Source organism: Carcharhinus amblyrhynchos, chromosome 21 (assembly GCF_965287045.1).
Source record: "Carcharhinus amblyrhynchos chromosome 21, sCarAmb.v2.hapA, whole genome shotgun sequence".
Lineage (NCBI taxonomy): Eukaryota > Metazoa > Chordata > Chondrichthyes > Carcharhiniformes > Carcharhinidae > Carcharhinus > Carcharhinus amblyrhynchos.
In genome coordinates, this window is record NC_137344.1 from 9026406 (window position 1) to 9053830 (window position 27425).

The 27425-nt window shown below is 45.8% G+C and overlaps 2 protein-coding genes across 7 annotated transcripts in view; both read right to left on the bottom strand.

Moving 5' to 3' along the window:
- Nucleotides 1-433: 433 nt before the first annotated feature.
- On the bottom strand, nt 434-13556 carry mrpl12 (mitochondrial ribosomal protein L12). 2 transcript variants are annotated; one of them, XM_080209443.1, is made up of 5 exons: nt 13431-13556; nt 10768-10954; nt 5243-5317; nt 2792-2926; nt 434-906 (listed from the first exon to the last, which is right to left on the bottom strand). In XM_080209443.1, exons 1-5 carry the CDS (start codon nt 13478-13480, stop codon nt 790-792), a joined length of 564 nt encoding a protein of 187 aa, XP_080065569.1. In that variant the 5' UTR covers nt 13481-13556; the 3' UTR covers nt 434-789. The 2 variants fall into 2 exon arrangements, with proteins under 2 accessions (XP_080065569.1, XP_080065568.1); XM_080209442.1 differs by having other exon boundaries at nt 2792-2929.
- A 3972-nt stretch (nt 13557-17528) lies between these two features.
- hgs (hepatocyte growth factor-regulated tyrosine kinase substrate) overlaps nt 17529-27425 on the bottom strand; it is a 43708-nt gene continuing 33811 nt past the window's right edge. For all 5 annotated transcript variants that reach the window (XM_080209447.1, XM_080209446.1, XM_080209445.1 and 2 more), the window contains 5 exons: nt 26597-26774; nt 24595-24728; nt 23675-23788; nt 22719-22814; nt 17529-20232 (listed from right to left, as the gene is read on the bottom strand). In XM_080209447.1, coding sequence (XP_080065573.1) covers nt 20131-20232; nt 22719-22814; nt 23675-23788; nt 24595-24728; nt 26597-26774 — 624 coding nt within the window. In that variant the 3' untranslated portion in view covers nt 17529-20130. The remainder of the gene's footprint in view (nt 20233-22718; nt 22815-23674; nt 23789-24594; nt 24729-26596; nt 26775-27425) is intronic.

Sequence of the window (27425 nt, forward strand, 5' to 3'; positions counted from 1 at the left end):
TGATCACCAATTCTAAGACTTGCTCGAAGTGATATATTCTGGGAAGGAAAGGCACAATAGAAACAATTTTTGCAATATGCAGGATTAGACCTGTTAGTTTACGTGACATGGTGAGTTGAGAAAGTAATGGCAAAAACATACAGGATTTTTGGGTTTCTAAATAAAAGTGCTAAATCTTAAAAAAAAACACTGGTCAGGCCGTGAGAGAGCACAGTATTCAATTCTTGGCATCACAAGGAAGGATATTAAGAACTTGGAGATGAAGTTAGGGAAGTTTACAGGAATGGTACCAGAGCAAGGCCACAGATGCTCCACCACCCCCTACAGTGATGTTCGTGGCACCCTACACCACATCCAGAGGTGAGTTAGCACAAGGTACCAGCTGGGGACAATTGGTCATTGGAGGCCACTTCAAAAATGTTAATCTTCAGAGTTTTAAAAAGGTTTTGTTTGCCATTTAATGTTGGATGAAAATGAGAAACAATTCACACAGAGATTGAGCTGATTGTGAGTGAAGGTTACTGTACAGGGTGGGCATTTACAATATTTGAATTATTCCTGTTTGGCTGCACCCTTCAGCGCTTTAGAAGTGGTATAAAATCATAATATGCAAACATACATACAAACAAACAATATCTTGGTCAAACTACATTCCCCATTGATACTTTATAAGTCCCATGACACAGTATAGCAGCTCCAAGACACCATGACGGCTTGCTGGTCTGATGAAGACCCAGGAATCGGTCTCCATGGTGTCCTCCAGGCCAAGGATTGGCAGGAATAAGAAAATTATTCCAGTTGAACTGTTCCTCCTGCTGCCTCGAGGGCAGCCTTCAGCTTTTCTGCCTCTTCCTTTGAAACGTTGGCTTTCACCTCTTGAGGAAGGGATTCTACCAGCTTCTTCGCCTATGGAACAGGCAGACACAACATTAACCGCAAAAAGACACGCCCAGCAGGAATTCTCCAAACCCGGCGATGGACGTAGCACTACAGTCCATCACGCCCCCGGCTACAATCTGCCCACCTCGCCGTCCTTGGCTACAGCCCACCTGCCACCGCAGCCCCAGCTACAGCCCACCACATCCCCCCTCACCCCCAACCCTGGCCACAGCCCACCACATCCCCCTCACCCCACCATGCACTCCCCCCACCTCCCTTCGCCAGCAGCTCCCAAGAGGAACTGGCAGTAAAAGGAGTGAGAAGTTGGGGTAATTGATGTAATAGGCCTTGTCTGCAGAGATTGGGGTGGGAAAAGGCCTCACCACCACATTTTCATTCCTAATCTATTCATCTGTTCATGGGACATGGGCGTTGTTGGGTAGCCAGCATTTATTGCCCACCCCTTGATACCCAAGGGCAGTTGAGAGTCAACCACATCTACTGCGGCTCTGAAATCACGTGTAGGCCAGACTGGGCAAGGATGGCAGATTTCCTTCCCTAAAGGACATTAGTGAACCAGATGGGTTTTTCCAACAATCAACAGTGGGTTCATGTTCATCAGCAGATTCTTAATTCCAGATGTGTTTTATTGAATTCAAATTTCACCATCTGCCTTGGTGGGATTTGAACCCGTGTACCGAGAGCATTAGCCTGGGCCTCTGGATTACTAGCCCAGTGACAATACCACTGGAACCTGGTGGTTGACCAGCAGAAGCAAAATGTTATTACAAACAGGAGCAGGAACTGGCCATACGGCCCAATGTGGCTCCGTCTGCTCAATAACGTCATAGTTGATCCATCTCCCGAAATCCACTTTCTCACCCGATCCCCTTATTCCTCAATTCTACATTTTATTAGGACAGTGGGATTAACCCCAGTCACCCACTCTGCAACAATCAGCACAACAACATCACTCACAGAAGCTAAACTCAGCCCATCTACACTCCCAAATGGAGAAACTATCAAGAAGACAGTCATACAGGTTTACAGCACGGTAACAGGCCCTTCGGCCCAATTTGTCCATGCTGCCCAGTTTTTACCACTAAGCTGGTCCCAATTGCCCGCATTTGGCTCATATCCCTCCATTTTACCAATGGAACTGTCTAAATGCTTTTTAAGACAAAATTATACCTGCCTCTACTATTGCCTCTGGCAGCTCATTCCAGACACTCACCACCCTGTGTGTGAAAAAATTGCCCCTCTCGACACTTTTGTATCTCTCCCCCCTCACCTTAACCCTACGCCCTCTAGTTTTTGACTCCCCTATCTTTTCCCAAAGATATTGACAATCTACTTGATCTGTGCCCCTCATTATTTTGTAGAGCTCTTTTAGATCAACCCCACAGCCTCCTACACTCCAGAGAAAAAAGTTCCAGTCTATCCAGTCACTCCTTATAACTCAAATCCATCAAGTCCCGGTAGCATCCTAGTAAATCTTTTCTGCACTCTTTATAATTTAATAATATCCTTTCTATAATAGGGTGACCAGAACTGTGCACAGTACTCCAAGTGTGGCCTTACCAATATCTTGTACAACTTCAACAAGATGTCCCAACTCCTATATTCAATGTTTGGACCAATGAAATTAAGCATGCCGAATGATTGAAACCAGACTGAAAACGTAAACTGTAAATTCAGTGATAAAAATCAGAAAGATGACGGTAACCTGTCTCCAAACAGGAGCCTTCACTCTAGTGAGTGTTAATCTGGATACCCTGCCCCAGGGGGTCTTGAACCCACAGCTTTCAGATTCAGAGCCGAGACCCTGAGAGCCACAGCTATTTACAACAGCCCTGAGCACTGGACTGCTGGAGAGGGGGGGATTGCCTTTCCTTCCACAAGGTCACCTCACCTGCACGAGATTGAGGCCAGAAATACAGTTCTTCACTTCCTTAATGAGTTTCACTTTCTCTGCTGCCTTGAATTCTGTCAGTTTGACTGTGAAATGTGTTTTCTCCTTCTTTATGGGAGCCGCCTCATCTTCTGCCTGCTCGGGAAACAAGAGCAAAGAAAATAAACATGGACATCAGACAGAGCAAGGGAGCAGAACAGGTAACAATCCTCCAACAAAAGCACAATACTGAGGGAGTAAAATCAGAGAATGCAGGATAAACTCAGCGGGGTCTGGCAGCACCTGTGGAGGAGGAAACAGAGTTAATGTTTATTTTTCTTTATTCATTCACGGGGTATGGACATCGTTGGCTGGGCCAGCATTTAACACCCATCCCTAGTTGTCCTTGAACTGAGTGGCTTGCTAGGCCTTTTCAGAGAGAAGCTGAGAGTCAACCACATTTCTGTGGACCTGGCGTCACATGTAGGCCAGACTGGGTAAGAATTTCCCTCCCTAAAAGACATTAGAGAACCAAATGGGTTTTTCCCACAATGGTTTCATGGTTATCAGATATTGAATTCAAATTCTACCATCTGCCGTGGCAGGACTTGGACCTGGGTCCCCAGAACATTAGCTAAGGTTCTGGATTAAGCAGTGTAGCGATAATACCACTAGGCCATTGCCTCCCCAATATGACACTTCATCAGAGCTTCAAATATTGTATTGAGGATTGCCTCGCTTGTCCTGCGCTCAGCATTATACAATGAGTGTACTGCCCACACCAGCTTTAAGCTCAGAGTTTCATATCAACTAGATATTGGGGGAAAAAGCCACCTCAAAAAAAACAACTGCCTAATTCCCAAACGATATATACTGTTTGACTATCACAAGGTAAACTTGCTGGACAGCTGTTAAATGCAACATTAGCTGAATCGAGAACATAAATGGGGAGGCAGTGACGTAGTGGTATTGTCACTGGACTCGTAATCCAGGGTAAGCTCTGGGGACCTGGGCTCGATTCCCACCCAGCATTTGGTGGGATTTGAATTCAATTAATAGTCTAATGATGACCACGAAGCCATCTGGTTCACTAGTGTCCTTTAGGGAAGGAAATCTGCCATCCTTACCCGATCTGACCTACATTTGACTCTAGACACAAAGTAATGGGTTGACATTTAAATGCCCCCTGAAATGGCTGAGCGAGACACCAAGATCAAGGACAATTAGGGGAGAGCAGGAAATGCTCCCTCATCCCAGTAACCAGATGCATTGAGCTCTAACCCCAGTAACAGAACAGCCGGTTCCTTTGGGAGATTTGAAGCTTGTGAGAGACCAGACAGCTCATTAACCGCAATAACTCACATTTATATAGTGCCTATAAAACTAGCTCCTCTTTCAGGTACCAGGCCCTGAGAGAGCATTTGTGACCAGGGATCTCTGTTGAATTGGCCCATGACTAAGCAGAGTACTGCAGGGGTTTGCCTTCTGCAGTCTGACTGGCCTGAAAACCTCCCGCTCTCACCAGCTGACATCAGATGCATTGGATGGATTTACAGACTGAAAAAGAAATCGGCTTGGCCAGGCTCCGTGGCCAGCAAATCCTGAAGTGGGACTTTGACCCAGAAGTAGAGGGACACTACCCACTGGAGGGCACAAGAGCACCCCCCCAATTAAGGCATTGGCAGCTGAAAGCTTTTCCGCTAATGGTGGAGTGATTAAAATTAGCAATGCACAAGAGCCCAGAATTACAGGAGACCAGGGAACTTTGGCATGTCTTCTATGACTCTCACCAACTTTGACAGGTGCACCATAGAAAGTATTCTTTCCAGTTGTATGGCTCCTGCTCTACCCAAGAGAGCAAGAAATTACAAAAGGTTGTGAATGAAGCCCAGTCCGTCATGCGAACCAGTCTCTCATCCATTGACACTGTCTACACTTCCCGCTGCCTTGGCAAAGCAACCAGAATAATTAAGGACATTCTCTCTTCCACCAGGAAAGATACAATGTCTGAGCTTACATACCAACCAACTCAAGAACTGCTTCTTCCCCGCTGCTGCCAGACTTCTAAATGAACCTACCTCGTATTAAGCTGATCTTTCTCTACGCCCTGGCTACAACTGTAACACTACATTCTGCATCCCCTGCTTTCTTTCTCTATGAACGGTATGCTTTGTCTGTATAGTGTGCAAGAAACAATACTTTTCACTGAATATTAATACGTAACAATAATCAAAGGAGAAAGATATCACAGAGTTGCAGGGCAGGAGGAGATGAGAGAAAGGAGGGATAGAGGGATGGGAGGGATGTGAATTGATGGACTGAGAAGCGCTATAGATTGACAAGCACAGGGGGTAATAGGTGAACAAGAATTTTGTGCAGGTTTTGGATGACTTTGAGTTTATGGAGGGCAGAAGCTGGGAGGCTGACTACTGGTCAGGACAGCACAGAGGGTTTACCACTGATGGTAGTTACCTGGGAAATGGGCTGCGCAGCTGCTACTGCTCCTGCCGTCGGCATCATTCCAATATCCTGAATTTTCAGTGTTTTCTGTGAAGACAAACAAGAGCATTAACCGGTATCAATAAACGCCACACAAACAGTTCAATATTCCGGTCACCTGCCATTCCAAATCGCCCACTTGCTCTCAGGTTCACATTGCTGTCCTTGGCCTGTGGCAATGTTTCCAATGAAGCAAACTGGAGGAATTAGACACTATACAACTTCTGGTCTCAACACTGAGTACAACAACTTTCGAACATCAGCTCTGTCCTCCATTTTTAATTTCCCCCCTCACTCCAAGCGCCAGTCAGTATCTTCTCATGTCTTTTGCTTTCATTGAAAGTTCATTGAAACTTTCATTTATTCTGCTAGTAACACAATTATGTTATTTTGCTTTCAGACAGCACTAACTTTTATCCTGCTATTTTGCCTTCAAACAGTTCTGACCTTTATTCTGCTGTTAACACATTCTGCTACTTTGTTTTCAGACAGTACTGACCTTTATTCTGCTGTTAACACATTCTGCTACTTTGTTTTCAGACAGTACTGACCTTTATTCTGCCATATAACACATTCTGCTATTTTGCTTTCAGAGAGTTCTGATCTTTATTCTGCTGTTAAAACAATGACCCAAAAAAAGGTGTTATGTCTTTAATAATATCAGTATGACACCATCTGCTTCGTGTTGTCACACAGACGAAAAGAATCCTACAGTGCAGGAGGAGGCCATTCGGCCCATCGCGTCTGCACCAACCACAATCCCACCCAGGCCCTATTCCCATAACCCCGTGCATTTATCCTAGCTAGCCCCCCTCACACTAACAGGCAATTTAGCCTGGCTGATTCACCTAACCTGCACATCTTTGGACTGTGGGAGGAAACCCACACAGACACGGGGAGAACATGCGGACTCCGCACAGACAGTGACCCAAGCCGGAAATCGAACCCAGGTCCTTGGCGCTGTGAGGCAGCAGTGCCAACTGCTCAGCCACTCCATCTTTATCATTTAATCTCTCCTGCCCTTTGACTTTCTCTTTTGCTTCAATGCCCCTCCCCCTTTTCCACAAACACATTCCTAACACACTTCAATTACAAAGTCACACTGGATGTGAAATATTGACTCTTCTTCTCTCTCCGCAGATGCTGTCAGACCTGCTGTTTTCCTCGCAATATTTTTATTTCAGAACTCCAGAATACAAAGTATTTTGCCTTTATTGAATTCAACATTTCCACAGGAGCTACTCACCACACTATTCGAGAAATATGCATTCATACATATTTCGTCGCAGGAAATATTGATTTAAGCTGTAAGCTCCAAATAATAGGCACCAGCCACAGCATGGATATAATGCAGCTATTGAAACCAAGCTGGGAGGAAGCACTTCTGTACTTGTTCAATCCACAGAGCTTCCCCTTGTGGGATATTCTAGGACGAAAGGTCACAGTCTTAGGATAAGGGGTAGCAAATTTAAAACAGAGTTGAGAAGAAATTACTTCCCCCAAAAGGTAATGAATCTGTGGAATTTACTACCCCAAAATGCGATGGACGTCGGCACAGTGAGTAAATTTAAGGAGTAGTTAGACAGATTTTATCTGGTAATGGGTTGAAGAGTTATGGGGAGAAGGCAGGAAAATGGGGACGAGGAGCATGTCAGCCATGATCAAATGGCGGAGCGGACTCGATGGACCGAATTCTGTTCCTATAGCTAATGAACAAACAGGGATCTTCCCCTGTCTGCTTTCTGTGAAAGATCTTCAGAGACTCAGTTATGTTCAAATTTGCTCATATGGTTGCCATCCAGGCACTTCAAGTCCAAAGATGTGCGGGTTAGGTTGACTGGCCATACTAAATTGACCCTAGTGTCAGGAGATTAGGAGGGTAAATATATGGAGTAATGGGGATAGGTAGGACCTGGGTGAGATTGTGGTCGGTGCAGGCTCAATGGGCTGAATGGCCTTGCTCTGCACTGTAGGATTCTATGATTCATTGTCACTGGTTCTGCATCAAGTTTCCAACAGAGCCTCAGCACTTTCAGATTCTATAACAAACAGATCTGTGGGACACGCTGATGGTGTTGGTGAGTTATCGCTCAGAACCTGGAACTTATACAGTCTCCATAGGAACCAGAAGAGTAAAAAGTAAAGTTTATTTATTGGTCACAAATAAGGCCTACATTAACACTGCAATGAAGTTATTGTGAAATTCCCCTAGCTGCCACACTCCAGGGCCTGTTCGGGTCAATGCACCCTAACCAGCACGTCTTTCAGACTGTGGGAGGAAACCCACCCAGACACGGGGAGAACGTGCAAACTCCGCACAGACAGTGACCCAAGCCAGGAATCGAACCCAGGTCCCTAGCGCTGTGAGGCAGCAGTGCTAACCAGCGTGCCATAACCCCGGAATGAACCTCAAGCTCCACAAGTACATAATCAGAAACCTCTCTCTCTCTCAGCCTCAGGATCAAGAACGATAGGACCTATTGCAGTGCAGTGGAAGCCAAAGACTGCTGAACCATCCAAACTCTTATCTGCAGATAAAGATAAAATACTGAAAGTGCTGAATCTGAAACAGAAAATGCCGGAAAGTCTCAGCAGGTTGACAGCGTCAGAGCAGGGTCATCCTGACTCGAAAGGTCGGCTCTATTCTTGCTCCAGACATTGTCAGACCTGCGGAGTTTCTCCAGCATTCTGTCTCTATCTGCAGACTCTGCCACAAGCACATGTGGTGCCCGAAGATAACCATCCATTTGGATCTCACTGTTTTCCCCCAAATTTAATGTCAGATTTCCAGCTAAGCTTTCTGGGAAGAAAGCAGCACAAGATAAGTTTGCAGATGGCGCAATGAGAGAGGCGGAGGGCGAGAAGCTGATTTTGGACAACCTGAGAGTACTCAGTGAGCTTGCAGGACATCCCCATGTGCTGAACTGCCCCAAAATACCCAGGATGACAACGATAGCTTGCAAGTGCTAAAGGTAAGTATTAAACTGCCTGCCTTTAGCACTCGCACTCAATGAGCAACATCCTGAGTATTTCAGTAGACCTGCAGCATTCAGAGGTAGTGCCTTAGAAGTTCAAAGATGTTCGGGTTAGATGGATTGGCCATGCTAAATTGCCCCTTAGTGTGAGGGGGACTAGCAGGTTAAATGCATGGGGTTATGGGGATAGGGTCTGGGTGGGATTGTGGTCAGTGCAGACCCAATGGCCTCCTTCTGCACTGTAGGATTCTATAATTCTATGAAATCGCACAGCTCTCTCACCACCCTCCCATGCTGTCATCCTGTCAATGCCCCTTGCTAAATTCCTAAATCAACATTGTACCATAAATACTCGCATTCACTGTTAGACACAGCTCAATGCTTTCGTTGTAGGCCAGAAATTGTGACCCAAATGAAGTCCGACCCACCAACTGGTATGGAGCACCACAAACTAGCAGGATAAATGGAATGCTAGCCTGCAAGCACCAGGAAATGGGACAGAATTCCCACATCACTGGAACATTAAGCAACGTTTATGGCCCACTGCTACCAATTGTACCAGAGCAAAGGAACGAGATAGAGAATCTGGTAAACTGGTGCAGCAACAATAATCTCTCCCTCAATGTCAACAAAGTGAAGGAGACAGTCATCGATTTCAGGAAGTGTAAAGGAGAACATACCCCTGTCTACATCAACAGGGACGAAGCAGAAAGGGTCGAGAGCTTCAGGTTTTTAGGTGTCCAGATCACCAACAACCTGTCCTGGTCCCACCATGTCAACACTACAGTTAAGAAAGCCCACCAACGCTTCTACTTTCTCAGAAGACTAAGGAAATTTGGCATGACAGCTACGACTCTCACCAACTTTTTCAGACACACCATAGAAAGCATTCTTTCTGGTTGTATCACAGCTTGGTATGGCTCCTGCTCTGCCCAAGACCGCAAGGAACAACAAAAGGTTGAGAATGTAACCCAATCCATCACACAAGCCAGCCTCCCATCCATTCACTCTGTCTACATTTCCTTGGCAAAGCTGCCAGCATAATTAATGATCTCACGCACACTGGACATTCTCTCTTTCACCTTCTTCCGTCGGGAAAAAGATACAAAAGTTTGAGGTCACGTACCAACTGACTCAAGAACAGCTTCTTCCCTGCTGCTGTCAGACTTTTGAAATGGACCTACCTCACATTAAGTTGATCTTTCTCTACACTCTAGCTATGACTGATAGACACAGCTCAATGCTTTCGTTGGAGCATGTAAAACTACATTCTCCAATCTCTCCTTTCCTTCTCCATGAACAGTATGCTCTATCTGTATAGTGCATAAGAAACATTACTTTTCACTGTATACTAATACACGTGACAATAATAAATCAAATCAAAGTCATTCTCCGCAGAGCCTCAGCCAAGACTGCTCAAAGCCTGGTCCATTTTAAACCTTAAAAAACAAACCTGCATTCATATAGCACCTTCCTCAACGTCAGGGTGTTCCAAAGCGCTTTGCAGCCAATGAAATAGTTTCTGAAATGTTATCATGGTGACAATACAAGAAATGAAGCTGTCAATTTGCGCACAGCAAGCTCCCACAAACAGGGATGTGATAATCAACAGATCATTTTATTGGTTATGCTCGTTGAGGGATAAATACTGCCTAGAGGGAATTACCACAGTATCTTTTACCTCCATCCAGAAGGACTCTGTTCAATATTTCATGTGAAAGATGGCAGCTCCGACAATGCAGCAACTCCCACTGTGCTGCACTGGAGGCTCAGTCTTGTTCATTTGCTCAAAGTCTCTTGAGAGGGCGACAAACACACAAGCTTCAGACTCAGGAGACTGAGTTACGACACTGAGACTGTGCCCTCACTAGGGATGTGGCTGGTGGTGAGCCTGCTCCTATTAGAATTCCTACAGTGCAGAAGGAGGCCATTCGGCCCATCGAGGCTGCACTGACTCTCCGACCCTGTAACCACACGCGTTTACCCCACTAATCCTAACTTATACATCTTGGGACACTAAGAGGCAGTTTACCACGGCTAACCCACCTAACATTAAAGTTTACTCTGTCACAAGTAGACTTACATTAACACTGCAATGTGAAAATCCCCTAGTCACTCTGGCGCCTGTTCGGGTACACTGAGGGAGAATTTATCATGTCCAATACACCTAACCAGCACGTCTTTCGGACTGTGAAAGGAAACCTGAGCACCCAAAGGAAACCCGAGCACCCAAAGGAAACCCACACAAACACGGGGAGAACGTGCAGACTCCACACAGACAGTGACCCAAGCCAGGAATCGAACCCAGGTCCCTGGCGCTGTGAGGCAGCAGTGCTAACCACTGTGCTACCATTACTTCATTCCCCAGGTCTATGCAGCCAGAGGTATCAGGGACTGATCTCGTAGATCAATGATGTAGATGTAGATCAATATCTTAATCTGTGCTCTCCTGCTGTGTTCAGGGGCACCTTCGAGGAAGCGTTAATGGATCCCTCAAGAAACAGCGGCCATTATATGACGTACCTTAAGTAGTTCATTTAAGTCAGAGATTTCGAGAAGCGTTAGGCTTGCTATTTCCTGCACCAGCTGCTTTATCTTTGGTGAGTAATCCTTGGGGGCAGTGTCAAGGGGTGGTGTTGCCAGGGTGTCAGAGCGAATACAGGCACTGGCCCTCAGAGCCCGCCGGGCACAGAACGTCCGCAGCTCTTGCCTGTAAAAAGATTGAATAGAAATGGAAAGTTCAACAGCAGACAGGGAAGTGGCAGTGTTATGAGATTCTTCTGGAGCTCCTTGTCCCCCACAGGAGCACCATTTCTGAAAAGTCATGAACTCAGATTGTGTGAGATAATGCTGAGGCTATCGAGGTTTGCACGTATTACAAAGAAAATCAGACAGGAACATTTAAATCATAGAAATCCAGCAGCTGCAGTCAACGGATAGCTGTTTCTTCAAATACCTCACACTGAAATCACTGCAATGAAGTGACATTTGGGAATAGATACTGACTGGGGCTGGAGGAGATTGCAGAGACAGGCAGGGGCAAGGCCGTGGGGTTTTTATTTATTAGTGTCACAAGTAGGCTTACATTAATGCTGCAATAAAATTACTGTGAAAATCCCTTAGTCGCCACACTCCAGCACCTGTTCGGGTACACTGAGGGAGAATTTAGCATGGGCAATGTACCCAACCAGCGTGTCTTTCTAACTGTGGGAGGAAACCCATGCAGACACGGGGAGAATGTACAGACTCCACACAGTGACCCAAGCTGGGAATCGAATATGGTCCCTGGTGTTGCATGGCAGCAGTGCTAACCACTGTTCTACCCATGAAAATAAGGATTTTAAGTATTTTAAAATCAAGAAAGTGCTTAACCAGTATGGGTCAATGAGAGCAGGGTGATGGGATGCGGTAGCTTCTGTGCTCCTGTCATTGAGTAAGAGTTTTGCAACACTGAAAGCCCATAATGTCTGCACCAGTCATCAAGCACCTGTCTATTCCAATTCCATTTTCCAGCACTTGGCTCGCAGCCCTGTATGCTATGGTGTTTCAAGTGCTCATCAGAAAAGCTTTTGTCCCACTGGCCACCAGTCCCGTGAAACCTGCCAGAAGGGGTTGCAGCATCTCACCTGCTGCTGAGACTGGCAGCATGCTGGCACAGTGGTTAGCACGCTGGCACAGTAGTTAGCACTGTTGCCCCACAGCATCAGAGAGCTGTGTTCAATTCTGGGCTTGGATCACTGGCTGTGTGGAGTTTGCACATTCTCCCCATGTCTGCTTGGGTTTCCTCCAGGTGCTCCCATTTCCTCCCACACTCCAAAGTTGTGCAGGTTAGATGGATTGGCTATGCTAAATTGCCCCTTAGTGTCAGGGGAGATTAGCAGTGTAAACCTGAAAGATGTGCGGGTTAGGTGCATTGGCCATGCTAAATCCTCCCTCAGTGATTGTGAACAGGCCCCAGAGAGTGGCAACTAGGGGATTTTCACAATAAATTCATTGCATTGTTAACACAAGCCTACTTGTGACTAATAAATAAATCTTAAACTTAAATATGTAGGGTTACAGAGATAGGGTCTGGGTGGGATGGTGGTCAATACAGTCTCGATGGGCTGAATAGCCTCCTTCTGCACTGAAGGGATTGTATGGATGGACACTCAGCCACCATCCTCACCCCTGGGGGACTGGAGCGCATGGACACGGCCAAGTCGCCCCATAAGAAGTCACACAACACCAGGTTAAAGTCCAACAGGTTTATTTGGTAGCAAACGCCACTAGCTTTCGGGGCTCTGCCCCATCGGCAGGTGAGTGGGAATTAAACCAGACAAAGTAAACCTGTCGGGCTTTAACCTGGTGTTGTGAGACCTCTTACTGTGTTTACCCCAGCCCAATACCGGCATCTCCACATCAAGTCACCCGGGCCAGGGATCAGCAAGGCAAAAAGCCAGGGGAAAGTAGACAGATAGTGAATGGCACTGGGCTGAGCCCCCAACCCAGCTTAATCAAAACTGAGGGAGAGGGAGAGTGAGAGTGAGCAGCCTGGGGCAGAATCTCTGGGGGTGGGGGAGGAATGGGGCAATGTGAGGGGAAGGACAACTAGGGGAGGCGGATGTGGGCCCATTGGGGGCGGGTAGATTCGGGAATGTGGGCCCATTTGGGGGGGGAGGGGGGGAGATTGGGGGTGTGGGCCCAAGGGGGGGGGTAGATTCAGGAATGTGGGCCCATTTGGGGGGGGAGATTGGGGGATGTGGGCCCAAGGGGGGGGGGGGAGATTGGGGGATGTGGGCCCTTGGGGGGGAGATTGGGGGATGTGGGCCATTGGGGGATGTGGGCCCTTGGGGGGGGGGAGGGGGGGAGATTGGGGGATGTGGGCCCAAGGGGGGGGGGGGGTAGATTCGGGAATGTCGGCCCATTTGGGGGGGGGGGGGAGACTGGGGGATGTGGACCCAAGGGGGGGGGTAGACTGGGGGGGATGTGGGCCCATTGTGGGGGGGGAGATTGGGGGGATGTGGGCCCAAGGGGTGAGGGGTAGACTGGGGGGGGGGGGAAGGGGGTAGACTGGGGGGGGGGGGTGAGGTGAAGGGGCCTCTGGGGAGAGTATGGGAGGGTCTATAAAGCCTGGTGCCCACCCGCTCCCTGGGCCCAGCTCCCCCCTTGCCCCGCACGCTCACACCCGCCGCCGCTGCCTGTACCTGAGCAGGCCCCGGGCTGGGCCGCTCCCTCTCCCCAGCGCCGCCAGCATGTCCCCGGCCACAGACCGCCCGGCTCCCGGCACATGGAGCAATGGCGGCAGGGGTGATGGGTGGGGTGACCTCCAGAGGCTGACCTACCCGGCAGCCACCGCGCTGCCAGCATGCAATTAAACTTTATTAACAACCCGACCAATCGCACACACCCACAGTGCACTGCGCTGCCAGGAAGCAATTAAACTTTATTGACAAACAGCCAAATGAACAGAGAGGCATTGGAGAGGGAGCGCAGCGAGTCAGCATGGAAACAGGCCCTTCGGCCCTACTCATCCGTGCTGCCTTTCTCTTTAAACCCCTATATTAATCCCAATTGCCCACATCCCTCTATACCTATTGTACCCATGTAATTATCTAAATGCCTTTTAAAAGATAAAATTGTACCCGCTTCTACTACTACCTCTGGCAATTTGTTCCAGACACTCACCACCCTCTGTGTGAAAAAATTGCCCCTCTGGACACTTTTGTATCTCTCCCCCCTCACCTTAAACCCATGCCCTCTTGTTTTAGCCTCCCCTACCTTTGGGAAAAGATATTGACTATCTAGCTAATCTGTGCCTCTCGTTATTACGTAGACTTCTATAAAATCACCCTTCAGCTCCCTACGCTCCAGAGAAAAAAGTCCCAGCCTATCCAGCCTCTCCTTATAACTCAATCCATCCATCTACTAGTTCCAGTAGCATCCTGGTAAATCTTTTCTGCACCTTTTCTATAATAGGGTGACCAGAATTACAGACAGTATTCAAAGTGTGGCCTTACCAATGTCTTGTACAACTTCAACAAGATGTCCCAACACCCATATTCAATGTTCTGACCGATGAAACCAAGTATGCTGAATACCTTCTTCGCCACTCTGTCCACCTGTGATTACACTTTCAAGGAGCTATAAACATGTACCCCTAGATCTTTGTTCTGTAACTCTCCCCAACACCCTACCATTAACTGAGTAAGTCCTGCCCTGGTTCAATCTACCAAAATGCATCAGCTTGCATTTGTCTAAATTAAACTCCATCTGCCATTCGACAGCACACTGGCCCAATTGATCAAGATCCCGTTGCAATTGGAGATAACTTTCTTCACTGTCCACAATGCCATCAATCTTGGTGTTAGCTGCAAACTTACTAACCATGCCTCCTATATTCTCATCCAAATCATTAATATAAATGACAAATAACAGCAGACCCAGCACTGATCCCTGAGGCACACCACTGGTCACAGGCCTCCAGTTTGAAAAACAACGCTCTACAACCACCCTCTGACTTACGTCAAGAAGCAATTTTGTATCTATTTAGATACCTCACCCTGGCTCCCGTGAGATTTAACCTTATGCAACTTTATTCACATTAATCCTCCACTGGGAGAGTTTGTACCGCCATGATACTGTGCCAATTTGAAATGTATTTTAGTCTGTTTCTGTGCAGCATGTTTTTAACAGTCCCTTAAGTTTTATCAGTGCAGTTGGGTCTATAATCCAGCCGTCTTGTTACTGCAGCAGCATAATTGTTCCTAATTGCTAGAACATTTAATCTGAACCTAATGCTGATCTGTTATTTTAGTGATTTCCCCTGGGGCTTTACAAAGTCAGACTTGATTAGGTTGATTGACAGGAAAATCAGATGACTAGGTGAAGTTAGGATTGCATAGAGAAATTAAAGGTCATCTGCTGTTTGGGATCTTTAGACAGGGGTCACTTTCTCCATCTCTCTCTGGATTAAGAGACTGAAATCTGCCAGGATGTAAGTATCTTTCTCTTAGATTCTGCTGTTTGGAGGTGGATCTTTCCCTGGAGGTTATTATATCAGAGTTAGAAAACAGGTATTTGTCTGGATCTCTGTCCAGAGGTATAAAAAGGCTAGAAATCTAGCATCCATGTAAACATATTAGTTTTTGTTGCTAACTGGTTGTGAAGAAGAGTTTTAGGTCATGGGCCATGTTGCTTATAGTGGAATATAGCTTATAGAGCTTGCTGGTTAAGAATTATGCCTCATCATGGTTAAACTTTATCAACTGGTGAAAGTTATGTTGTTTTTTTCCTATATTTTAATTGTGTTCTTAAATAAAGTTTGTTTTGATATAAGCTTCCTAGTGGGTCAACAGGGTCATGCCTGGAGGGAAACACCTATGCTTACCCTAATGCCAAAATCAAAAGGTTAGGGGCTAGGCTAACTTCATGGTATACTTTGGGTTTCTGATGTGATCCCTAACAACACACAATCCTGCACTAAGGGAGGATGTGCACGTTAATACTGCAAGGTGGATTGTCTTTATAATATTCAAGATAACTTTTCATGGGGTTCAAAGGCAAATCTTGATTTGCAGTTGCTTTGGATTTATCACATGTATTGGGATACAGTGAAAAGTTTTTTTTTTGCACACAATATAGACAAAGCATATCGTTCGTAGAGGAGAGGGTGCAGAATGTAACGTTACAGTCATAGCTAGGGTGTAGAGAAAGATCAACTTAGAAAATTTGTTTTAGAGTTTCAGTTTAGTATAGGCTGGATTTCAGAAATTTCTACATCCAGGATATACAATATAAAGGCTTGTTTCCCTCCTGTAAACTTTGCATTTTAAAAATATCTTTCCAGTATGAACTAATGCTGTCTTTCAAAAATAGATTGTGACTATCTGTCTTTACCTTCCAAATAATAATCACTATCTCTGCAGAATCCAGCCACTTTGAGTCCATATTCTGAACTCCACCACATACTGCAGCTGTCGATCTTGTTAGCCTCCTCACACCACATGACTTTCACACAAGTGTTCGACAATATTCAGACTAAATGGAAATGATGGGCCATTCTGCTCGTCATTGGCCCTTTCAAATTATTATCCAGTTAGTATCACACTCTTAGCCCTTTCCTGAGTCCAAAAACATTGAACGTTTAGGATATAGAAATAGGGATATTTTGCTGCAATTGTATAGGGTGCTGTTTAGGCCATGCCTGGAGTAGTGTGTGCAGTTTTGGTGTCCTTATCCAAGGAAAGATGTGCTAATTTGCCATTGAAGTTAGACAAGTAGTCAGATTACTTACTTTGAGAGACAATGAGCTTACTCTGGTTTGCAGCATGTTATAATATTAGTTGATCTCCGATATACAAGGCTTTCCAATATCATGGTGTTTACAATATTGTAACAGACCATCAGCCCAACTAACCTGTACACAGAGTTTATGCTCCATTATAAGCCTTTTCCCATTGATCTTCATCAGTGCCAATCCACCTTGCTATAAAGGGAGTGCAGCAAAGGTTTACCAAGATTCCTGGGATGGCAAGTCAGTCGTATGAGACTAATTCAATTAGAATATACTCACTGGAGTTTAGAAGACTGAGGGGAGATCTCATAGAAACTTATAAAATTCGAACAGGGTTAGACAGGGTAGATTAAGAAAGAATGTTCCCGATGGTGGGACAGTCCAGAACTAGGGGTCATACTTTGAGGATAAGGGGTCAACATTTTAGCACTGAGGTGAGGAGAAATTTCTTCACCCAAAGAGTGATGTGTGGAATTCACCACCACAGAATGTAGTTGAGGCCAAAATATTGAGAGATTTCAAGAAGAAATTAGATACAGCTCTTGGGATTAAAGGATAAAGGGGAGAAGGGGGAAATCAAGCTATTGAAATTCGATGATTAGCCATGATCAAAATGAATGGCAGAGCAGGCTCGAAGGGCCAAATGGTTACGTAAAAGACCTTAATAAAGTGGCAGAGCGAGAACAGAAAGGGAAGCACATCCTACACTCCGGATCTCATTATTCATGTGTCAAAACACTTGCGGGTCGAGAATGGATCTGCTCGATCACAAAGACCAGTTGGGTGGGGGTGGGGACCAGTAACCCTGAACAGACATCATTCTGAAATTGAGACACAGCCACTGACCAGCCTTTCCCCAAAGCCATGCAAAATTCTTCTTGTGAAGTATTAGTCCAATTCCCTTTGGAAAGTTCTTACTGTTTTTAGGCACTGAATTCCAGATCATCACAACTCACTTTCTTTGAAAAACATTCTTCTCAATTAAAACATAACCCTGAAACCGCAGAAGTCAACAAATATGAACGGAAAAATGTTTATTAAATATACTGTATTAAAATGAGCTGAAATGGTGAGGAGAGCTGAACAGTATGGTATCAAGAAAATTACACAAGACAGAGACATTCATGTTGAGCAGAACAGAACATGCGTGTCGAGTGCTTCACTGACATTAAACCTGTACGCCATCTACCCAAACTCAAATCATCCTATACAATATTATACTATAAATGAATAAACTATTTTCAATTTAATCATGCACACTATTTGTGAAGATGAGTTTTTAAATTAGACATTTAACTGTTTATGTTCCAAAGAACACGCATATACAACAGAGAAAGACTGCACAATATACAATATGCTATACGGGGTGACAGCTACCAATTACAGTTAATTATATCGAGCTCCATTATTATGCAGCAATAGTTCACAGAGGTCAGTAACTTCCACTGCAAAGTGCCTGTAGCTCCCGTGGCAAGAGGAGCACAAGGTAGAGGTCAGCAAGCAGTTAATCTACACAGCCAATTATTATGTCCACCAGTTACTTGGGTCAGAGGAATGGACTTTTAATCAAAGTTGGCGATTTTGTATAATTCAAGGTGGAACACACAGGTACACAATCAGACCGCAATTTAACACACAACTCAGAACCACTTTAATAATTAATTGTCATGGTTGCTCTATTTTCACCCTCGACCCTCCTGACATTTTAAAAACATTACTCTGTTGCTGCTTTCAGCATTTTCCTTAGCAAGCAAAGGGAAGAAAGGTTGGGAGGGGGGAGGGGGGACACTGAATTGAGAAGCAGGCAGTTAAATGAACAGAGCCTCCATGAGGCTCCCTGTGTTTTGACTCCTGCATTGTACTTTCCAAAAAAAAAAACAGGCAGTGTTACCTCTTCCAGTTCCACCGACTGACTCGAGCAGCTCAGGGGCCAAAACCTGATGCATGCAAAGCTCACTTTGTCTAAACCAGTGTGATCGGTTTCACCCAGGTAACGGCGAACAGTTTACAGACAGGAGCACACTCCAAAAGGAGGTAAAAAAACCCAGCAAAAATGGACACAGGGACCTGTCCCAATACGGCCGCTGGTGGTTTCCCAGCTGATTTACGGAGCAAGAGCAGGGACTGGCTGGTGCACTCACCAACCTGCACAAGATATAAATCTACATCCTCCAGGCGATTGGAGATGACACCCACCCAGTAAGAGGTTCAAGCTCCTTTGTTCTGCAAGATGCAAGGTCCCCTCTTCTCCTAGCATTGTCCCAGGCTCACAGAAAGCTGGGAGAGTGGACTGCTGAACATGTGGCAGCATTGCTGCGGCTGGAGGTGGGGTCGGCAAGGAGAGGGGAGAGAAATGCAAGGCATATTTTGGTCTCCAGGTCACCATGTAGGAGGCAGATGAGGACAGCTGGGATCTCTCTCCCCCTCCCCCCCCAACCCCCTCAGATTGCTCCAAGGCCAATATTGGGGAGAAAAAAAATCTTGCATTTATATGGCACCTTCCCCAGCCTCAGGACATCCCACAGCATTTTATAACCAGACACTTTGGAAGCGTAGTCACTATTGTAGGAAGCGCAGTAGCCAATATGCCCACAACAAGCTCCAACAAACAACAATCAGACACTCTGCTTTTGCAATATCTGTTCAGGGATGAATAATGGCCAGGACACTGGGCTAACGCACCTGCTCTCCTTTGAAATAGAGCCATGGGGTCTTGCGAAGCCACCCAAGATGACAGATTTGGATTGATTGTGGTTTAACATCTCCTCTGAAAGACAGTCCTTGGGTCTACAGAAGGTGCCAAAGTTGGGGAGGGTGCGTGTTCATGTGAGTGAGAGAATGTGAGAGACAGGGAGAGAGAGAGAGAGAGACACACACACACACACACAGAGTGCGTGCGTGTCTGAGAGAGGTGGTGTGTGTGTGTGTGTGTGTGTGTGTGTGTGTAGGAGGGGGGGATGCTGAGACCCACAGAAATACACCTCAGTGCCTGCAGGAGAAAGGGGTGGATGTACTGGTGGGGTTGGGGGTGGGGGTGGGGGAAGGAGCCAGTCACAGAAAAAAATTTAACATCTCCCACCATACTGACAAAATGGTTACAGAAGGCAGCTGAGGTGAAAGGGAGCAACAGCCCAAACACCTCTGCTGCTCACATCACACAACTCAGTAAAAGAGCACATGGTCGAGTGGCACAGATTAAAATGAGAGTGCAGTCATCTTCAATTAATTGTGGGTGGAGAAAGAACAGTGAAAATATCCTAAAAGGCCAATCCCACGGAAACAGCTGTCTGAACTCAGACAGAACCCCCGCCCGTGCTCAAAACCCCAAGTTAACATCATCCCCAGTCAGCATGTCGCACCAACAGGCCTTCCGCTTAGATTTAGCGTCTCAAATGATTTTCAGAATGATCCTTAGCTTCGTTCGCTCTCACACAGAGAGCGCACAGAGTAGCTGGAGATCACCAGTCAGCAGACAAATCCACGTCAGCCTTGCAAAAGGATCCGTTTATGAAAGCCATGGTGAATTAACCGGCTACGTGCATTCGCAGTAAGTGTGCAACTCCTCCTCCACACACTCCCTCCCCTCCCCGTTCCCCCCGCCCGGAGAGAGACTAGTCAAAGGAGATGAGTTGTGCCTCAGAGCCGGGCTGCTGCTGCTGCTGTTGTTGTTGTGCTGGTTGCTGCTGCTGCTGTGCGGTGCCAGGGGGTGCCATCTGCAAAGAAAGGAAAGGGTTAAGATTCAGTCAGATGCTGCTCACCACCTGCTTGTGTTACACTACTCCAGCTAAATCACCACGCACCGCAGCAGTCACAACACACGACACCGAACACCGGAGAGGAACATTTAAATGGGCCAAATGGTTTTCTTATGTCCTTTGTCTTTTCAGTGCAGGTGTAACTTTAAACTCAAAGCTTGCATCTCTCACTAAGGATGGGGATCAGTGGGCAGCACACTTGCTGGTTCCCCCCAGATAATTAAATATATAATCCAGGCTGACACTCCAGTGCAGTATCGAGGGAATGTCACACTGTCAGAGCTGGCACTTTTCAAAGTAAAAAGTTAAACATTGGGCCCCTCTTGGCTCTTTCAGGTATTTACAAAGGGCATGAGGAAAGACAAGCAGGGGAGTTGTATCCAACAAGCCAACCAATATTTATTGCTCGACCAGCACCATTAAAGCAGACGAATGCATCCTTCTCACAATGCTATCAGTGGGAGCTTGCTGCATAGTCTACATTACAATTCTGACTGCATCTCAAAAGTTTGTTGTAAAGTTCTCTGGGATATCTGGAGAGTTGGAAAGGCACAGTATAAATGCCTGAGGTGAGGCCTCCACACCCCCCCCATCTCCTTTATCAGGGATGTGCAGCTCTCATTGCAAATTTAACCCCAGCACCAAGATTTACAAACAGCTCACAGCAATGGGAGGTCCAACAGTGAACTAACAATATTGCTGCTCTTTTTTTTACCCATTTGGGAACATAGGAATTAGGGGCAGAGGGAGGCAAATTCAGCCCTTCGAGCCTGCTCCGCTATTCAATCAGGTCTTGGCTGATCTCTCCCAGGTCTCAAATCCACCTCCCCATATCCTCTTACATCTTATTTTTATTAGAAATATATCTATCTTGCTCTTGAACCCAGTCAACGATTCAGACTCCATTGTGCTTTGGGGCAGGGAGTTTCACAAATTCACCACCCTCTGTGAGAAGTAATTCCTCTACATTTGAGTTTTAAATCTACTGCCTCTCAACTTATACCTGTGACTCCTTGCTCGAGATTGCCCCACAAGAGGAAACATTTGGTGCACATTTACTTTACCAAACTCTTTAAAAATATTATATACCTCGATCAAATCCCTCTCATCTTTCTAAACTCCAGTGAGTATAACCCAAACTGTTCAATCTCTCCTCATATGTCAACTCCTTCATCCCCGGAACCAATCTGGTGAACTTCCTCTGAACTGCCTCCAATGCTTCCACATCCTTCCTCAAATAAGGAGACCAAAACTGGACACAATACTCCAGATGTGGTCTCACCAACACCCTATAGAATTGCAACAACACTTCTCTACCTTTATACTCGAGTCCCTTTGCAATAAATGCCAACATCCCATTTGCCTTTTTTATTACATGCTGCACCTGCACACTGACTTTCTGTGAATCATGAACAAAGACATCCAGATCCCTCTGCCCTGATGCATTTTCAATCTGCTTTCCATTTAGGTAATAATGTGTCTTTTTATTTTTTCTGCCAGAATGGATAACCTCATACTTATCCATGTTAACTCCGTCTGCCACATTTTGACCCATTCTCCAAGCCTACCTATATCCATTTGTAAAATCTTCATATCCTCTTCACTGCCTGCATTCCCACCTATTTCACTATCGTCTGCAAATTTTGCAATGTTACAAACTGTCCCGTAAGAAGTCTCATATCACTAGGTTAAAATCCAACAAGTTTATTTGGTAGCACAAGCCACAAGATTTCGGAGCGCTGCTCCTTTATCAGAGGAGTGGGAGTTGTGTTCACAAACAAGATATATGAAGACACAAACTTGTGTGTCTTTATGTGCCCTGTTTGTGAACACAACTCCCATTCACCTGATGACGGAGCAGCGCTCCAAAAGCTAGTGGCTTGTGCTACCAAATAAACCTGTTGGACTTTAACCTGGTGCTGAGAGATTTCTTATGGTGCTTACCCCAGTCCAATGCTGGCATCTCCACATAATGCATTTGTCCCTGCAGTCGTTGATACTTTGTCGTCAGACAAGGACTGTTAACGTTAGGGGAATGGAACTCTCAGTATGTAGGCATAGTTTTTGCCATTGAGCAGTCCCAGGTCATATATAGCAATGGTAAACAGGTTGAAATGTTGTTTTACCCCAGTTGCAGAAAATAACTCATTTCTCCATCAAAGAGATTTTTTTTTATTTCCCCACATTTGATGACCTCAGAGAAAGGGTGTTAATGTGTGTACCACGTAACAGCAACAGTGGAATTGGGGGTGTTACCATAGTGGGTGTTCGCAGACCGGTCATCCAGACAAGGCGAGAAAATCTGATTTTGCATCACAACTTATCTACAGAACAGTAAATTCCCAACTCTCCACCGCTCCTCTCCCCTGGGTACAATTGGGCTGATTATTGGGCTGACACTGCCCATGCCTGGATCCCTGCACAAATACTGGCCCTCTACTTACCTGCTGATACATAGGCTGCTGTGCCGGAAGGTAAGACTGCTGCGGAGGTAAGTTGCTCATGGCGGGGTCCTGAGCTGGAAGGCCAGACATCATATTCTGTAGGAAAGCAACAGAGGGAACTTCTTACTGTACATAACAAAGCTTCGAAACCAAAGTGCCAGAGAGCATACGGAACGAAATACCAAGCTGCACGCTCACACAGGCTTGTATATTGTAGAATAGAGGGAAAAGTCAAACTGTCACTCTCCTAGTTCTGCTCAAGTATGTGCAAACGTGATGCGTCAGAGTTAGTTAACAATTAGCCCATTACAAATCTACACATTAAACAAATACTTCTTTTAAACTAAAAGCCGACAGATACTTTATCATAGCCAGATTTCAGAGGAATAATTTTTTATGTCTTTCAGGATGGGGTGTTGAATTTCTTATGCTCATAAGACATAGGAGCAGAATTAGACCATTCAGCTCATCGAGTCTGCTCCACCGTTTGATCTTGGCTGATATGCTCCTCATAACCCTTCAACCTATTACCAATTAAAAATCTGTCTAACTCCTCCTTAAATTTACTCACTGTCCCAGGACCCACTGCACTTTGGGGTGGTGAATTCCACACATTCACAACCCTTTGGGGGGGGGGGGGGGGAGTAGTTTCTCCTCAACTCTTTTAAATTTGCTGCCCCTTATCCTAAGACTATGACCTCTCGTCCTAGAATGTCTCACAAGAGGAAGCATCTGCTCCACATCTACTTTCTCCATACCTTTTATCATCTTGTCTGCCTCAATTTGATCTTCTAAATTCTTCAGAGTATAGGCCTAAACTGTTCAATCTCAATTTCTGAAGGATTATGACTAGTTTCATTGGATCTCTCTCTAACGTGAGAACATTTGGTAATCACAACATTTTGGTATTAGGTATTAGCAGAATGATTAGGAAGGGCAGCTGCAGTAGTGCCTACCTGCATGTTATATGGCTGGTAACCCATTGGGACAGACTGGGAACCCATGTAGCCCAATCCAGCTGATTGAGGTGGTTGGGGAAGAGTTCCGCTCTGTGTCTGTGAAACCACATTCTGCAAAGGAAGATTTACAATGAGCTGACAGAACGTGCTCAGGTGTGTGTGTGTCACGCACAACACTACACCGCACAAACACACACACACACACACAAAACAGCTCTCACACAGGCACACGCACATTTACATGGAGCCACAATGGGGCCCCTAATACACTAACAATATATCCACATAACACAAACAACAACTTTTCGACTCTCTTGCACTCCAATTAGAAGGCACCGAGCCCTTGCTGAGGTACGGCCATTATGGCTAACAATACATTTTCTCTTCTTTCCGCCCTCCCACTTCCACCCTGACGGATTTCCCCTCCCTAACAGAGATTGTTGAGGACCAGGTAGATCCAATCAGCTTTCAGTGCAGAGTTGGCAAACACACTGATTTAATCCAACTAATCCAAACTCCCCAAGGAATGCAATTGATATCAAGGCAATAAGCCTTTCCACATATTTTTTTAACAGCAATCAACTAAATGTTCTTATTGTTCTCATGTCAGGGTGCGTGCAGCACGCACCGAGGGAGGCGGTGCATGGCACATACTGAGAGAGTGCGTACAAATCCACGAGAGAGTATGATGAGCAAGTGAAATACAGAGGGTGAAAATGAGACAGACACTGATGACTAGCGATGTGAGGAATGGTGATGGGAGGGTAAAGGAGAATAGGCGGTATATAGTTCAGAACAGAGAGACGAAAGTCACTGAATGAAGTCAAACTTGCTGCTTGAATCCAGAACTAAAAATAAACTCTACATCTTTTAAGACACCACAGTTATCAAAAGAGAAAGATTAGCATGAGACTTACCTGGTAATTCTGTGTGGGAGTTGGTTGGTAGTTTGAATAGCCAGTGTTTGTCGTGGGCACTCCCTGGCCCTGCTGGGTGGACTGACTGCTCGCAGCTGCTTGCTGGTACATGTAAGGATTTACCATGTTGGGATCTGAGGTGCATAGGAATTATATGATTGCACACAAGATTTAAAGCAAAAGAACTAACATCCACATGCAGATGAAGAAGCGTGGAATGCAGAGACCAAAGGTGGAGCAGCCAAACTAGAATCATAGAGCAGGAGGAGGCCATTGAGCCCATCAAGTCTGCACTGTTCACAATCCTATCCAGGCCCTATTCCCATAACCCCACATATTTACCCTGCTAACCACCCCCTGATGCTGAGGAACAATTTAGCACAGCCAATCAACCTACCCGCACGTCTTTGGAGTGTGGGAGGAAACCGGAGCACCCGGAAGAAACCCATGCAGACACTGGGAGAACGCACAGACTCCGCACAGGCAGTGACCCAAGGCCAGAATTGAACCTGGGTCTGTGCTGCTGTGAGGCCTGAAGCGTTCTCAATACAACAACTCTGGTATAACTAATGACCAAGGTATACAACTACATTGGCACATTTTGTCCAAGTGTTCTGAAGTATACAAGAGTCAGGCAAGGCCACCATTTTAAAATTCTCATCTTTCTTTTGAAATCCCTTTGTGGCCAGTCCCTCCTAATCTCTGTCACCTCATCCTGTGCCCACAATCCTCCAATCCTGGTCTCATGCATCACAGACTTCATCTGACTGTGCCAGCACTTGCCTTCAGCACCTTCCTCCACTCTGGAATTCCCTCAATAAGCCTCCTTTAAAAGGACCCTTAAAGCCTACATCCTTGACTAATCGGGGTGACACAATGATCAGCACTGATGCCTCTCAGCGTCAGGGACCTGGTTCAATTCCGGCCTTAGGTAACTGAGTTGAACTTGCACGTTCTCCCTGCATCCGCATGGATTTCCTCCGGTGCTCTGGTTTCCTCCCACATTCCAAAGATGTGGGGGTTAGGTGGGTTGGCCATGCTAAATTGCCCTTAGTGTCAGGAGGATTAAGAGGGTAAATACATAGGATGGAATTATATGGCCTCACTCGACCAAAACCAGAAAATCCCACCCAAGGTCAATGGATCTTCTCACTGTCCGCCCTTCACCCATTCCAATTCCAGTGGCAGGCAGGGCGGTAGAATTCCAGCGATGGTGTTACGGTAATGGGGCCTGGGTGGGATTGTTGTCAGTGTGGACTCAATGTGCTGAGTGGTCTTCTTCTGCACTGTAGGGATTCTATTCGTCAACTACAACATGACTCAGTGACAAATTCTATATTTCTAACACTCCTATGAATTGCCTCAGGGTAGAAGTGACCTTGTTTCGGAACAATACACCTAAACTATATCAATATACACCTGGCATACACGTTCAAGATCAGGGGCAACAGGCACCCCACTCGGGACGGAGGAGCGGAAAGAACAAGCGTCCCATCCCCAGAGATCATGGATTTTCCTTTGTTAATTTTTTTAAAAATTGGTGTTCCAAAGCATACAATTAAGACAAAAATCTTTCAGCAGCAGCATCACCATCAGTTTGAGAGCTAGCCGCTGAACTCCTGGTGTTTACTGGACCCAAATCCAAGTTTGTACTTAAATCTGATCATTCCAGAACCATAGAATTGATAAAGCGGATAGTGCAAGTGTTTGGAAGGTTATATTCAGCACAAGTGCAGAATGCAAACAGCTGGTATTGAAAGTTCCTTTCTTTCCTTTATTATTCCATGTAACATGGGTATCACTGGCCAGGCCAGCATTTACTGCTGACAGTCGTCATGGTCACGATTATGGAGATTAGCTTTATATTCCAATTTAGTAGTTGAATTTCATTTCCACCTTTGAACCCAGATCCCCAGAGCATTAGCCTGGGCCTACTAATCCAGTGGCGTTATCACCATGCCACCATCTCTGAGCACTACGGACAGTTAGCCACATATCTCACCTGCTCCGGAGACTGGCATGGAGGAATAAGGTCCAGTGCTTGGCTGTCCTGCAGGATTCATATATACAGAGTGCATAGGAGATCCTTCCACTGAGCCGGAGGGACTGAAAGTGCCGGGGAAGCTGGTTGGACCTGCAGGCTGATACATAACACCACTAGCAGGAGGCATGGACTGGAGCTGGGCAGAAGGAGAAGTTCTGATTAAACTGGAGTGTCAAGATGAATTACTTAAACATCTGATGCAGTGATTCACCCTTGTGGGTAGCAAACAACGAATGAGCAGATCAATCATGTAGAGGTTTCCAACCTTCCCTTTGTCAGCGCATATCAAATAATTGTTCATTTTCACTAATGTACCACAGTAGAAAATCTTCAGAACACAGCACTCTGCCTGACAAGGCAATGTACACTATTGAAGACAAATGGACAAAAACAAACATATTCTCCTTCTGAAAATGAATTATAAAGCATGAAATGAATTATAAAAACTTGCAAAGGTACGATCGACACAAACACAGACACAGGAGGGAGTTACAGAATCAGTTGTCAAAACAGTAAACTTGGAGCAATTTGAAGATGGCACTGAAGTCAGGGATTCAATTAAAATCCAATCCTCCTCACACATTTGTTAATAATGTGCGGTGGCACAATGATTAGCACTGCTGCCTCTCAGCGCCAGGGACCCGGGTTCGATTCCCAGTCTGGGTCACTGTCAGCGCAGAGTCTACACGTTCTCCACGTGGGTTTCCTCCGGGTGCTCTGGTTTCTCCCACAGTCCAAAAGACATGTGGTTAGGTGCACTGGCCATGCTAAATTTGCCCTCAGTGTA